Source organism: Poromitra crassiceps (genome assembly GCF_964638095.1).
Source record: "Poromitra crassiceps genome assembly, contig: HAP1_SCAFFOLD_956, whole genome shotgun sequence".
Lineage (NCBI taxonomy): Eukaryota > Metazoa > Chordata > Actinopteri > Beryciformes > Melamphaidae > Poromitra > Poromitra crassiceps.
The window spans coordinates 21,074-36,830 of NW_028151454.1; the positions used below are offsets into that span (position 1 = coordinate 21,074).

The 15,757-nt window shown below is 44.6% G+C and overlaps 1 protein-coding gene across 1 annotated transcript in view; it reads right to left on the minus strand.

Moving 5' to 3' along the window:
- The window catches only part of LOC310771656 (testis-expressed protein 10 homolog), a 32,315-nt gene extending 16,755 nt beyond the window's left edge, over positions 1–15,560 (minus strand). The window contains exons 1-11 of the mRNA XM_083664216.1: positions 15,436–15,560; positions 14,884–15,105; positions 14,533–14,720; positions 14,084–14,410; positions 13,774–13,986; positions 12,513–12,765; positions 12,307–12,419; positions 11,147–11,400; positions 10,757–10,892; positions 4,907–5,076; positions 1,126–1,303 (exon numbers count right to left, since the gene is read on the minus strand). Coding sequence (XP_083520342.1) covers positions 1,126–1,303; positions 4,907–5,076; positions 10,757–10,892; positions 11,147–11,400; positions 12,307–12,419; positions 12,513–12,765; positions 13,774–13,986; positions 14,084–14,410; positions 14,533–14,720; positions 14,884–15,063 — 2,012 coding nt within the window. The 5' untranslated portion in view covers positions 15,064–15,105; positions 15,436–15,560. The remainder of the gene's footprint in view (positions 1–1,125; positions 1,304–4,906; positions 5,077–10,756; positions 10,893–11,146; positions 11,401–12,306; positions 12,420–12,512; positions 12,766–13,773; positions 13,987–14,083; positions 14,411–14,532; positions 14,721–14,883; positions 15,106–15,435) is intronic.
- Between the last annotated feature and the right edge of the window lie 197 nt (positions 15,561–15,757).

Genomic DNA, 15,757 nt, shown 5'->3' on the forward strand with positions numbered 1-15,757 from the left:
CTGGGCCCTTGCGGGCCCCACCGAGAGTCCCTTCCTCCCAGCACCCCCTGCTTAAAGTGACTTCCAGCGGCCCTGCTATTAGATGGCTCTGTCCAGCAGCTAGCGTTAGTTAGCTCAACTCCAAGGTCCCTTTGGCTTATAGGACTCCCGGCTAGCGCGGTTAGCTTAACGTTAGCGAATTGTTTTTGGAGTTAAATACACGATCCCTGGATGTTTCATTTCGGGTAAAGGGGTTTCCATTAGTTTCTATAAGTTTACCCCAGCTCTGTGAGTATGAAGTGCTTTTGCGGGGCTGTTTGATCACAAGCCACGGACTGTAAATGTCACAAGCAGTTTGTCTGCCAAGCGGACGAGCCTGACGTGTAGGCCGCGCTATGAGCTAATGCTAACAAGAACACTCGCTAACAAAAACAAACATATCCGCTGCATCATCGCCAGCTTTGGTTTAATGTAATGCCAGCTTAGAGGTTTCCCCTCCTCTCGGAACCTGTGTGGGACATGGATTGCAAATTACAGTAGTTTTCTGATCATCTGAAACTGAAAAACAGAAACATAGTGGTAACTGGCAGCAGCCATGTTTGCGTCGCAGCTGTGATGTCACGAGCGTGCGACAACAATAGTCCGCTTCCAAGGCAAAAATAAAGCATGATTATCGGCTGATAATTTATTGGAAAAAGGCCATTATCGGAATAATAAATAATAACGCAAAATGGCCATATCGGCCGATAATTTATCAGTCCGATAATTATTTTGCATCCCTACTAATTACCTAATTAAAAAACCCTGCTGTCTTAGGTCACCCGCAGGGGTGCTCTTTACACTTCCTGAAAGATTCAGCCCGATCGCATGTAAAATGGCATAGCTGTGGCTGAACACAATTCTGCTAAGCTAGCAGAAATCGTTTATCGCTTATCTATTGCCATGATCCATAGAGGCACGCACTCGTCTACAAAGTGACAGGTCTGTCTCCATCCATACTCATAGAGGCACACATCGTCTACAAAGTGAGAGGTCTGTCTCCATACAAAGTGAGTTGATGTATGCCTGTGCAGGTCTAGACTGAGGTCTGTCTCTATACAAACTCAGAGGCACGCACTCGTCTACAAAGTGCGTCTTCAGGCTCACCTCAGGTGTACGATGCGAATCAGGGAGGCGGCGAGGCCGGCAGAGATCCGCCCAGCAGTGCAGCAGCGGCTCAGATTGGCAAGAAGAGACTGGGACATCTTGGGCAGGAAGTACAGCAGCTGCACCAATCGCTGCTGAGACTCGGCTGGTAAGAGTACTACAACTCCTTCCTGTGGATCTGCACACACACACACACACACACACACGCACACACACACACGCACACACACACGCGCGCAAACACACACACACACGCGCACACACCATATGTAATTACATAGACATGGCAATGCACTGCCCACCTAGGGACATAACATTGAGTTACAGCTCTATAGATTCAGATAGCATGAAAAGCAGACCATGTTCAGGCTAGTAAAGAGAAAGAGTGATCAGATAATAGTGTGTGTGTGTGTGTGTGTGTGTGTGTGTGTGTGTGTGGTGTTCTGTGGGTCTCTGACGCACATGCTGATGTCAGACGCCCCTCAGACAAAAGGAGTCTTGTGATGGTGAACTGCTGGCTCTGCGGCAGTTTCTGTCAGGACGCTGACCCCCCTCCTTACACCGTAACCCATCCCACCCCACCGTCACACCAGCCCAATTGTCTGACCATTCTCCAACCAAAGGATGTGGACAGGCTTCCAGAACTCAATGCTTTCCGCCTCTGGTTGAAAGTCGATTTTACAAAGTTGTCCTGGGTGGAAAGCATGGAGTTATACTGCCCCCTAGGGGAAACACAGTGCAACTTGGGTATATGTAGTTCACAATACTGCTGGACTAGTAACATTCTTGTCTTTTGTAATGTGACCATTATTGGTGTTGCTGCATTCTGCACTGTTACTGTCTGAGAATGTTTATTTTACACATCTGTTTTTTCTCCTGTTATTTTTTTGACTGACCTTTTGAAATGAATAGTATGTGACATGCCTTTTCTACCAATATGGTGCATTTGACACATTGTGGCTATCCTTTGATTATAATGACCTTTTAATGTCCTACTAAGTATAGTGATGTCAAAGAATACTATGAATAGGGAACATCTGAAAAAGAGCTTTTGCTCTGGGTACATTTCTCTTGAATTGAATTCTCCTAATTCATATGCAGTCAACTGATACTGTGCAGTAATTGCATCTGATAAGCCATGTAAGTATGGTTATCAGCATGCTTACATGGTCACATTTAACAGAAAAATAAATGATGGTGATTAAAAAAAAAGTTGTCCCAACTAGGGATGGGCATCGAATTTCGAATTTTCGAATAATCGTTGTTATTATCAAGGTCGACTTTTATTATTGAAAGTCGAAATTCGGATTTTTTTTTTTTTTTTTTTTGTGTGTGTGAGTGAAATGTTGCATTGTCTCCCCTGATTCTAAGTATAGTCGAATCGCTTGGTTTGAGCAAGTAAAACAATTTTTATAAGCATTTTAACACATTCACTGCCAGACGTTTTTTTTTACTGTAGTTAGCTTCTGCCAGAGGGGTTTTTTGAGGATTCTGGCTCATCTTTCAAGACCCGAGGATTCTTTTCTGCTAAGATTTTGTGAACACACAATATCTCAAAAGAACTAATAGAATGTGTGCTTTCTCTGTCTAAAAGAGTTAGTTTGTAGAGTTAGTAGTTATGTAAGCATTAGCAGTTGAATACAGCATGGTTTCAGCGTCAGAAAAATTATTCAGAGATAAACGGCTTTTTGTGAAATTCGATAGAACAGTCACTTTAACCATTCATTTTTGGCATCAGTAAGACGTCAGACATCTAAACAATAGTTTTGAACAGTAATTTCCTCCATAACAGCAGGAAACCCCCCTCTGCTTCCAACTCCTCCCTCCGTGGGCGTTCTTCTTGGCTGCAGCGGCCGTCACAAGCTTGTCACCAGTCTCACTGCTTTGCTGCTGCTGCTGCCTGTCTGCGCGGCCGCTGTTTGAGGAAGTCTGGATGGACTCGCTCGCTTCTTGGAGTTTTGGTTGAGAGCTTTGATGAAGCTTTTGCGATTCTGGTCATATTTATGCTGCGTGTTTCAAAGTGTGTTCCACCTGTAATCTATTATGCAAATTTGCAATCCCGCATCGCCAGCAATCAGCGCGAAAACGAAAGCGTTTTCCCCCATCCATTTTCATGAGAATGGCTGCTTTTTGCTTGCCTTCCTCTAGTCAGGAGAGCACTGTCGCCACTTAGTGGGTCGGTGGAATGGGTTGTAAACGTTCGGTGGCTCCAATAATTATATAAGAGATGTAAAAGGGTTAGATGCACATCCCACGGTCAAAAAAAAAAAAAACATTTTTTTGACGTATTAACACGTTCACTGCCATTGACGTATTAATACGTCAAAAATAATCCAACGGTTTTTTGATTTATTTTTTTTGACGGTGCTACGTGGATCAATGCCCCCCGCGTCTCCTATGGAGATATTGGAAGTATTGAATGTGTATAATCTATTTTACCGACCAGCTAGGTGGCGACGGTCCTCTCCCGACAGAGAGAAAGTCAACCAAAAGCAGCCGCCTCCCGCGGCTGCTTCCTCCATTCTCAAGGAAATGGCTTGGCGATTTTACAGTCAGAAACGAACGAGCCTCATTCTCATACTGTAGGCGGGGGCGCTTTCACGCTGCTGCGGTGGGGGGTTCCAGAAATGGACTGGGTGGGCAGCATAAATCCTAGAGTCGCACGGGGCTTCATCGGGGCTCTCAAACCCAAGAGACGAGTGAGACCTATCCACACTCGCTGCCAGGGAGGGAGGCTGCTCAAACTCGCTGCCAGGGAGGGAGGCTGCTCAAACTCGCAGCAGCAGCAGCAGCAGCAGAGCACTCGCTTGTGACAAACGCAGGCTGAAAGCCACTAGACACGCCCACGGAGGGAGGAGTTGAAGGAGAGGGCGTTCGGAACTATATTGTTTGGATGTCTGATCTCTCACTGATGCCAAAATAAATGGTTAAAGTGACTGTTCTGCCTGTTTGATTGAATTTCACAAAACTGCGATTATCTCAGCTTTCACTCTCAGACGCTAAAACCATGCTGTACTCAACGGCTAATATCTACATAACTACTAACTCTACAAACTAACTCTTTTAGACAGAGAAAGCACACATTCTATTAGTACTTTTGTGAACTTTGTGTTGACAAACTCCAAGCAGAAAATAATCCTCGGCTCTTGTAAAATGAGCCAGAATCCTCAAAAAAACGGCTTGGCAAAAGCTACCTACAGCAAAAAAAAAACGGCTGGCAGTCAATGTGTTAATACGTCATTGGCAGTCAACCGTTGGATTATTTTTGACGGATTAATACGTCATTGGCAGTGAACGTGTTAAGCAAGGTTTATGGAAAAATGAATGGCGGATGAAATCCCATGAAGAGGGAGAGGGGGTGACTTTGGCACCCCTTTGGCACTCAGACCTGAGCCTACTAAATATTTAATGAACCACTCATGATTGTCAAAACTGTTTTTTATTTTCGAAAATGTCAATGTCATGTAACATGTTCTTTACTTCAGTGGTGCAATGCTTGTTTGAGCTAAAAATCCACAGCAGAAGCTTTTTCTATTAATTAATAAAGCCTTAGACTTAGAATCAGGGGAGACAATGCAACATTTCACTCACAAAATAAATAAATAAATAAAATAATTACATTTTTAATTTTTTTTACTTTTTCATTTTTATTTTCGAATTTCGATTAAAAGTCGACTTTGGCCAGCGAATTTCGAATAGTGTTTTTGCTAGAAATGCCCATCCCTAGTCCCAACACCGCTGTGTGTGTGTGTGCGGCGCACGCGTGCGTGCATGTGTGTACCATAGAGCTTGCAGGCGTGTGTCTGTAGGCTGTTGAGCAGGTCCTTGTTGCCTCGAGAAGCGGCAGCCTGGATGGACAGGATAAGTCGGGCAGACAGAGCAGGGTTACGGTGGCCCAGCTGGGACAACTGCACAGGGAGAGCTGCTAACCAGCGACACAGCATCTTACTCCTGCAGAGAAGGAAGGAGGGACAACGCACAGTGGTGCACGTGAACAAAGAGTGTCGAGGAAGATGGTGGCTATGATAAACCTACAGTAGGGTTTTTAATGTTAGGTAGTTGTTTTTCACCAACATGTGATACCATCTGGCATAATTTTGGTGGTTGTTTCTGTCTATTTATTATTCACTGCAATTTGGTCTAGTTGAACCTCAAAGAGGACACAAAACATTTGATCATATGACTCGAGTTCATTTGCATTTCACCTTCAAGACTGCTTTCAAGTCTTACATTTACATAGATTTGCTAGAAAGATTATTTCTAAAGATTATTTCTGATAGACATTTCAGCTTTTTGCCAACTAGATGATGTCACTAGGTTGACTGTATAGTACTTACAGTAGTGGAGTACAGGCTAGTTAAGTTTTGGTGGCATATGCGGTTGTATTTGTGACTTGGATTGTGGTTGTTTTGATTCATCACAAAGTTCAAAATCCTGACTAATGTGCTGTAGTCCCGGAAACCCCTTCCACCAAGGACCTCACCAACAACACCGCCCCCCCAATCTGGATAGAATCATTAATAGGTCATTAAAGTTCACAAATCAGTTTTGGCCTCCTAGTCTGAACATGGCCTATGACAGATTCCTTGTATGTAACTTGCATACTGTGGCAATAAAAGTGATTCTGATTCTGATAGTCAACCTAGTGACATCATCTAGCAGCATCCTTGGCGGAAAGCTGAAATCTTGTTCATCTGGGTAAATGTCAGACTTGAAAGCAGTGTCCTATCTTGTCTGAGGTGAAATGCAAATTAACTACAGTCATATAATCAAAGGTTTCATGTCCAATGTATGCTTTTTAGCTAACAAGAAAACAGGGCCACACTCTGTGGATGTTACTCCAATTGCACAATAGTAATATTATCTAATGCAGAGGCTTTCAAAGTGGGAGGCGGGCCTCCCCAGGGGGGCTCCAAGCAGTTTCAGGGGAGGCTCAGTGAATGGAAGTTTAAAAAAACATTACATTAGTTATTAGTATTACATTACTTATCAAAAAGGGATCACATAGAATAGCCTAAATGTGTGTGATTTGGTTAAAGAGATAGTGGTTCAGAGATACAGTAGTTTGGGGGACTTACGACAAGACACTTTTCTATGTATTTGGTGTAGTCTGAAATTATGTCAAACAGCAATATCAGGCTATCCTGGCTCAATTGTTGAGTGTCCATGTGACCAAATGAAATAATCATGATCTCATAGGCATCCAGAAATTGATCAAGGGGGGCATCTTCTTCCAAGCTTTGTCTGGGGGGAGGCCCACAGTCTCAGACTTTGAAAACCCCTGATCTAATGCAATAAATAAGTACAAAATGAAGATAAATATAGTCAAACAAAAATCAATATCATGCAATCTAATAATATGGCCGAGGAGAGAACAATCAGTATTTGTGAGCATGAACAGCTGGTTTCACCCTGAAGCTGAGAACCAGAGAAGCAAGACTGATCTGTGATTTGACACACATGTACAGCCTGTATCTGCTCCACTGACAGTGAGTGAATAGCCTCTTGATGTGTCAGTGTCCATCTGTCATATCGGTCATAACTTCACATGAAAAATAAACTCTAGATTATATTAGTGTTATCGGTTTAATGTGACTTTAATATGCCGTGTTGCTAACAACACATAGCCTATCCACCTTATTTCTAGATGCGATGATGCCTTACGTGAAATATGGGTGCTTCTTCCGGTGTAATCCTCCCAGCCCCAGATCTCCGTGAAGGGAGCAACAATCTCCCACAGTTTGACTTCCGGTTTAGCGATTTTAACCCTAAACCCCCGTAGCGCATCCAGCTTGGCAAAAATCTTGTCGATAAATATCCAGAGTTGTTCAAAGAGCAACAGAAATAGTGCATGTGATAGATACAATTATTACATTCACTCAAATAAATCGTCAAACGAGTGTATTTATTGTAGTCTCGCTAGCCAGCCTCTCTTCCCTTCCCTCAGAGAGTCTGGCGCTGCAGGTTTCCATTATGGGATTGCGAAAAAAATCTTCTGTTTGGGTAAACCAATCATCCTCGTCTTGGGCGATGCTTAGCGTTAGTGCCATTGGAAAATAGTTTCGGGGTGGAACTTGTGCCGAGCAGGCCTTCTTTATTGCACAATCCAAATTTTCTTCAAAACTTGCCATTTTCAGCGTGTAGCAACGAGTTAGCATGTAGGTTTCTGCCGTTAGCTTTCTACGCTAGCTAGTTAGCGTCGTTGTTTTCACATTCGGCGGCCGGGAGCATTACAGCGACACACATGGGAGCTGATTGACATGGTCGGAGCCAATGACAGAACGTGTGACAGAGCTTGCAAGCGGGGGAGCGGATATCCTGCTGCCACCGAAACAGCCGCTCGAATGGGAGAGCAGCTTTAGAGCAGGGGCGGGCTGATCCCTGTTGCCTGTTTCCACGACGCCAGACTCTCTGAGGGAAGGGAAGAGAGGCTGGCTAGCGAGACTATATTTATTGTGACAAGCAACTTTTTTTCCCCAGCGTCTGAGTTTTAACGAGGAAATGTGCAAGCTGCAACAATCAGTCACGTTCTGAACCGGACCGGCTTGCACCCATAATTATTTTACAGCGGGTCATTCAAAAATAAGATGGATAATTCCTTGTGTCTCAGTTACTCTCCATAGAGCTGAACAGTCACGTGACACCTCTTGCCCCGGAAGTGAGTTCCCCATTCATTTTCTCCGTAGACATTTTGAAAAATACTTATATAAAAATTAAAAAACAACAAAAACAAAAATAAAGACGGGTAGGGGGGGGCGGGGGGGGTGGGGATCAAGTGAAATGTTTTATGGTCACTCATGATTCAGAATCAGAATCAGAAAGACTTTAATGATCCCCGGGGGGAAATTGGGACAAGTTACAGTAGCTCGCTCACAGAACACACATAGCATGAAGTAAACAATAGTAAAGCAGAATAAGAAGAATAAGAATAAGAATAAGAACAACATAGCATAGGATAAACAGTAGTAAATGCGATAGAAGCAAAAATAAGTAGAATACGTCTAAGGGAGCAAAATACGTAGAGAAGTATACATTACATGCAATATTATCTTTATTGCACACGGACTTATATTAAGTCGGCTTGCCCTATACGTTACACGTGGCTCAGCCAGGCACAGTTAACCTATCGGCTGGCTCAGTCTCAGGGAGACTGAGCGTGATTCAGTAGGTTTGGCTTGGTTCTAGCCTTAAAACTCGTTATACAAGGATTTTTGAAATGTCTATGGAGAAAATGAATAGGGAACTTACTTCCGGGGCAAAAGACGTCACATGACTGTTCTGCTCCATTTCCCTGTAGGGCTAAATACTGATGTTGAGGATACTGAATACATTTCCTACTTGAACAATGCTTTGCTTTGATCACATGTAATTACCTTGTTATGCCTGTATAGGCCTAATGGCAAATTCCTCGCTGCACAATTTAAAAGCATACACAAGTCTCCGTGAACAATTGTTTTTCTCATAGAGTGGCCTTTATGACTAATTGACAGTGCTGACATCATAATGCTTTGAAAATAAAAAGGAAATGACAAACTAGAGACCAGTTTGCTGGTAGAAATTGCAAGAGACTGACTGGTTCCTCAAGTCAGCTCTGACTACATGCAGAAATGAAAGTATCATCTCTAGGGTACAACATTTCAAGAAGGCCACAGATCGCATGGCTACTCCTGAGTTTGGAAAATTATCTTGCATGTAGAAGACCATTAATTTGTCAAATCAACTGAAAACATGTTATATAAATCTAGCATTAAAACATGGCTACTACCACCACAGACAGTAACGCCTATAAGCTGCTTCATGTGTTCATTAGGAGGATTTGGGAGACTTTTGGTTGGATTTTCTGCAAAAGCTCAATAGTCCAATGCAAACAATACAGTGATGATTCTAAACCAGCCGAAAAGAGAAATAGACTATCCCCAACATCTACAGGTCATATTGGGTCACTGTTGATGTGTTGGCTACATTATAGAGATCAATTTGTTGGCAATTGTGGTGGCAGAAAATCAGAGGGATCCCCGGAATAAGGGAAAATACATCTTGTGCCGTATAAACCACTGCAACTTTCGCAATGTAGTTGGATCCTACACCCATCCTGACAGCGAGTACGGGTCAGGAAACCTCACCCCATCCTGACAGCGAGTACGGGTCAGGAAACCTCACCCCATCCTGACAGCGAGTACGGGTCAGGAAACCTCACCCCATCCTGACAGCGAGTACGGGTCAGGAATAGGGATGTTAAATGACAATCGATTAATCGATCGTTAAGGATAGGATCGATCAAACTATATGTTAACCGATTAATCGACAATGTAGGCTATGTGCTATTTTCTCATTTTTATTTTCTTTGCTGAAATGATTTAACACCACAAGGGTGAAATTTAACTTTTACTGCTCATACAGGAGGAAGAAGAAAGCCAAGCTAGCAGACAGAAAGTCCAGTGAGGGAGAATTACACCCAAAAACACAACACAGTATTCATTAGGCTCTTTCACACCGGCCTTGAAAGCCGAAAAATAGGATTCGCGCCTCCGATGTGAAAGTCGTGAATGCGCTTTGGTGGACAATTGTTTTACGCCTTTTGTCCCGCGACGGGAGGTAGTAACAGCGCCGGGTTACCTGGCAACCCGCCTCCACTTGAAAGGTCGTCGCAGCGAGCCGGAAAAGGTGGGAATGGTCTGCTCATTCATAAAAAAAATTACAGGGGAAATCACCTCATGTGATCAAGAAAAGTGCAGGAGTGAAAGTAAAAAAAGTAGCCTATACAATCATGACTGCAGGGACGCCAGGAGGAATGCTCCGTGCGGTTAGGCTTTATGCTCAAACGATGTTGACATTAGTAGGTAGGCTACAATTAACGGATATAATAATAAGCTTCAGAGGGCTATAGCTGTCTGTGGCGACTCGAGTTGGTCTGAGGTTATTCCCTCTCGAAATCAGCTCTGTGCATTCCCTTACAAAAACTACTAACGTTAAGTAGTCATGTGCATTTATAGCCCATACTATTCCCCCGACAAACGTTATGCAGACTGCAGCTGTTTGATATGCGGGCGGTCGTGTATCGTTTCAATTTTAGTAGGACACCATATCGATCTGCCCGCCCACCTTGCGAGTGCGGCGGTGGAGCCCGTTTTGGCGAGTCCGCCCACCATGCGAGTGCACCTATCCTCTCCCAGCTCAGCGGACTAGGAGAAGGAGGGAGGGAAGTATTGTTGTTGAATTAATTCATTCATCATACAGTAGCCTAGGCTACACTAACCTATGAAAATATTTATTTGGGCTAGGAGGAGCTGGAAATCCCTCCGCTCGCCTTTCAATCCGGGAGCAGGGGATTTCACCTGAAAGTACACCACAGCACGGGAAAGTGGCCGTGCTGCTTGGCGCTGTGTGAAAGCAATTTCTGTGGCGCGAGCTTTGCGGGACTCCTAAACGGCAATTTTTGCACGATCTGTGTGTGAAAGAGCCTATTGTAAACATTGTAATACAATGTTGAAATACGTCATGTCCACAAGCACAATGACAGCTAATGCAGGAAAGTTTAGTTGGTTGATCAACTTGTTACAGTAGGTAGGCTTAAAGACAGGTGTCAAACCCTGCATTTTGTATTTTGTATGTCAAAAGCACTTTGGTTTACCTGGCAATGTGTGTGTGTCCTTGCTCCTGCAGGTAGAGCTTGCTGTAGAATGACAGCAGTAGAGATCTTGTCTGCAGACTCAGGTTCCTCTGCTGGTAGTAGGCATTCACCGCAGCCAGCAGGTCCTCTGTCACTGCTGCGCAAACAAACACATACAGACTTAACATTTAAAAATGCCTTCACATTGATGAATAACAAATGACCTTGACACTTTAGCATGCAATAAGCACCTTTACAGTCTTTATGTATGTTTTGATGAATGGTGACTATGCTCTGTAGATCTAATTGCCTAATTAAAGGCATCAAAGTATTCTAATCTCCTAGAATTCAAGGTTACATATTTTCGAGGACGGACAATGTCGCACGTACAACCTCACCACGCACACTTACTTCTGCTCCTCTGTGTGAGCACCATCTTCCACACGGTGCCCAGCAGCATGTGCAGCTGCCTGTAGCTCAGCTTGACAGAGCTGGACAGAGTGTCTCTGACAAACGACCTGAGGGGGAGCAGCCAGTCAGCATCAGTCTCCCGACCGAGCTCCTGGCCCTGCCCCGGGCTGAGGAACACCATCACCTGGCACAGTGTGATGTTCAGGGCTAGAGGCTCCACCGTCTGCCCCGGGGCTGCTGTGGCCTGCTTATTCCTGAAGGTGTGAGGGTAAAGTTAGGGTTCTTACACCCAGTTTGGGTACTCGTACAGGTATTATGATCTAACATGGAAAAACAAGACTGTTGCATTTCATAGACTACTGAGCCTTGTCAGGCCCGGTTTTACAGGGGTGCAAAAAGCACGCATTGCAACCTCATTTTAATTGTCTGCATGCTCAGTTGAGAAGAGTGGGAAAAAAAGATAAATGAAAAATAAATGATGACATAATAGAAAACATTAATAATGAACCATATTCTAATCTAGACTATTTGCCAGTTTTGATTCAACCGTTTTTTTTAGCTGCTCCAGCAATAGAATCACCAATGGTAATATTTTTAAACGAAGTCGGGGCTCGTTCAGGGTAATTGGCTCTCCTCTCTCCTGGAGCTCACTGGAGCCGTGCAGTTTTGGATTTGAAACAAGTCCATTTGGGGAAAACATCCTTGTAGCATTACCACACACACCGCTGTGTGTGTCTCCCTCACTGTGTGTGTGTGTGTGTGCCCTGCCCGCAGTAGACAGCAGAGAAGAGAAGAGAGACAGACGCAAAGCGGCGAATTGACAGCAAAACAATTTTTTTCTTATGCAAATGACCACACACATGTAAACGCAATCGGCAATTATCAAAGTCAGAAAAGAACGCTGTTAAATCCCACAGGAGTTAACGATGTTCCGTCACGTTCATTAGGAAATGGCATGCGCCGCTCAGCTCACCGTTGTCAGCTCGTTCAATGAACGTCGCTCTTTTTAGCGCGTTCATGCACAACACCGATTACAGGTAACATCTTTCAAATGATTTTCTTCACCTCTCACATGAACTGCAGAACAATGTTCACCTCACGAAAAGAGAGAGGAAGGAAGGAAGGAAGGAAAGAAGTTCCCATGACATGTTAACACTTACCTCTTGGGGTCAAGCTTCTTCTTAGGTTTGGGTGTGTCCCGAGTGCCGTAGGGGAAGTTCTTCATGAAGTGCTGCTTAAAATGTCCCAGGTACTCATTACGGAACCATACGTCCTACACAGAGAAAGTGCAATCTGTCACTTTCTGCAAAACCATTTTCTTTAACAAATAAACGGTGTGTGTGTGTGTGTGTGTGTGTGGTCTCACCAGTGTATCCTGGTGCTCCCTCTGTGGTGCCAGCTTTCTCAGCAGCTGCAAGATGGATAGGACCTGGAACATGATTGACATGGAATCCGGGGTGAGCAGGTGCGACCCATCGGTGCTGTTCCAGGGAGAGTCACTAGCACTGGCCTCTACCCACACCTCCAGAAGAAGGGGCACCAGAGTTGCTGCAAAGCTCTGAACTGCCTCCGCTGAGCCAAGCCCCTCACCCACTCCAGCTCCTGGGTCCACCTCCGGTCTACACAATGGCAGAGAATGGAAGAAACAGGGAGTGGGGATTATGTTGAATATTCCTGTCTGATTGATTCATATTAGGGCTGCAACATCTAATCGATAAAATCGATAAAAATCGATTATTAAATTTGTTGGCAACGAATTGCGTTATCAATTCGTTTGCTTGTGATTTGTTGGGTCGCATAGCTATATAATTATATAATATAAACATTTATCTACATTGTGCGCGTCTGCCTACTTCCCGTGTCACGGACTGCCTACATCACGTGTTGTCTCCATGGAGATGGAGACGCATGGTGCCAACATGGCGGACACGCTGAAAACTTTTCAACTAGACTATCTAAAGTGTGGGAGCGCTTCACATTTTGTAAAAAGTGTGTTAGCTGCAAATATGTAAAATCGACCTTGCATGGCACGGACGCACCACGGGAATGAGGACAAAGGAAAACATAACATAACTAACATTAGCCATGCCTGGGGCTCAACAGCTGAGCAGGGTAAGCTGGTCAACGTTAACGCTACAAAATCTTTAAACGAGAGGGGGCTTTAATTACGGTAAGTAAACGAGATTAGACACCTGCTTTGCGTTTTGCGCGGCCTCTAGCCGGTGTTTTGATCCAGCTTGGTGTGTGTGTGTGTGTGTGTGTGTGTGTGTGTGTGTGTGTGTGCACGCACTTTGGTTGCCTTGAGAGTCACAGTGAAAATCAAACATGCCAGGCATGGCACATAAAACCTCAAGGTAGATAGTGATGTAGTTGTTCTTTTTATTTATTACTTATAATTTTCATAGGCTAATTGTTTAGACAGCTCTGGTCCATTCAAGCAGCACTTGTGTGCACTAATATTGAGACATTTGATTTTTGAATAAAATGATTGGAATAAAATCTGCGCATTTATTTTTATCCAATTAATCGAATAAATAATCTACAGATTAATCAATTATCAAAATAATCGTTAGTTGCAGCCCTAATTCATATTCCGCGATGAGCACAGGAGTTTGCGGCGTTGGTACCTGAGCCTGTAGGTGGAGTGCGGAGTGGGCTTGGCCCCAGAGTGTTCGTACACCTTAACTCCGGTCTTGCTGTAGGTGAGCTCTTCCCAGTTGAGATCCACAGGTGTGAGCACTCCATCTCCACTGGAACCAAACACCCCTTCAGTTGGGTCAGACACATCGCCTTCCTCCACTGGCCTTTCCTCAACCACTGCCTGCAGAAAACACCCCAGCCTGAGATAGAGTGACACAAACCTCAGAGTTAGCAGTTTTACTCATTTCTTTAATGAGTCTCATCACAGACTATGTTTGTGTGCATGTGCATCTGTACCTGAGGAGCACCGTGAGGCGCCACTGCTGGCTGGTGACGGCCCTGTTTGGGTCGACTGACAGGGCCCAGCTCCTCCCCTTGGTCTCCTGAGCCTTTTTGGCTCCTCCGCTGGTGCGTCTGTGGGAGATCAACTCCAGGAAGTTGTTGAGGAGGATAGCAGGCCGCGCTGCTAACGGGCCAGGGTAGTGTTCCAGCAAGACATCCAGGACCTTCATGGCATCCTCCTGGATGCCTGTCTCAATGTGGGTCATGGCGCAGGACAGGTGGGCGCTGAGGAGCGGGAAAAACGGAGCCACTCGCTCTGAAGACACACACTGCGCAATGAACCTGGAGGCAGTACACCATTTTAGACAGGTTAGCCTGTGTGATTTTTAGAAAGAAAATGATAGAAGGGAAATGTTCCTTATATTGTATTGTGGCAATCGAGTCAGAATGTTGCTTCTTCTAACCTGAGCAGACGCGTGGCTGCCATGCGAACATCGCCATCCTTGTCTGTGAAAACAGCCGCCACTTCAGACAGCAGGCGGGAGAGATGCTGCTCTAATAGAGGAGGATTAAGAGACAGCAGCTCTCTCAAACCCGACAAGGCGCTCTGCTTCACATTGCCATTGTAATGGTGGAGCTGGGACAGCAGGTCCTAATGGAGGAAGAACACGGGAAGGCACACGATTTGTAACATTCAAATCTATGATTCAAATACAGCAGTGAACAGTTTGTGAAAGCAGTGTCTGTGTGTCTCAGAGACGGAGAGAGAGAGAGAGAGAGAGAGAGAGAGAGAGAGAGATTGAGAGAGAGCTTACATTGATGCCAAGATGTCTGTGTGTGGTGGGGCCACTCTCTCTCTTCAGCTGTTCAGATAGGTTGATTCCCTTGGTGCGGAAGTTGGTGTTGGTGGCATTATCAGCTTTGGGCTTCTTCTTTCCCACCTTTAACTTGACTTTCTGGAAGTCATCCTGCCTCTTCTTCTTCTTGGCCTTCATCTCTGAAGTCTATTGCGTTACTGGTAACTTACTTCTCCTGACCTGAGATGGAGGGAGAAGGGAATGAGTGCGTTGACTTCCTACAGACGCAGAGACCATTAGCATCAGAGTATTTGTCGGGATGTAGAGTTGGGTGACTGGAGCATTGAAAGGATTACGTTTAGCAGCACAAACTACAAACACACTACTCTGGTGCTCTCAGGCTAGCTAAGCATTTCTATTAGAAATTTACGTTAGCACAATAGCACAACGTCAACGTTACTAACAGCTAGCTAACTAGCCATTCAACCCCCTTGCAAGTTGCACCATGTGAAGCAGAATTCTTTTTAATGTTTCACGTAACGTTACTTGTAAAAAGCCCTGGCTACTCACGTCAGAGGTTTATAGCACGTCAAACATTCGTCAGTCCTAATAACAGCTACCAGAATAAAAACAAACAAACAAATAACGCTAATTATATTCTGTTCTGCATTCAAGCTCGTGTTGATGAATTGGTCCTCTGACTTCATGTACGCATGTTTAGGAAACCAGGGACACCCTGACGCTCAGCGAGCGGGCGGTGCACGGTGGTTGCGGATACCATCCATTGACCTATATTATGGTGGTGGGGGGGAACATAGACAAAACGAACGCACTGCATAGTTGTCTTCACATTTGCCTTGAGAATATGGTCAATTATTAATGCCTGTGTTGA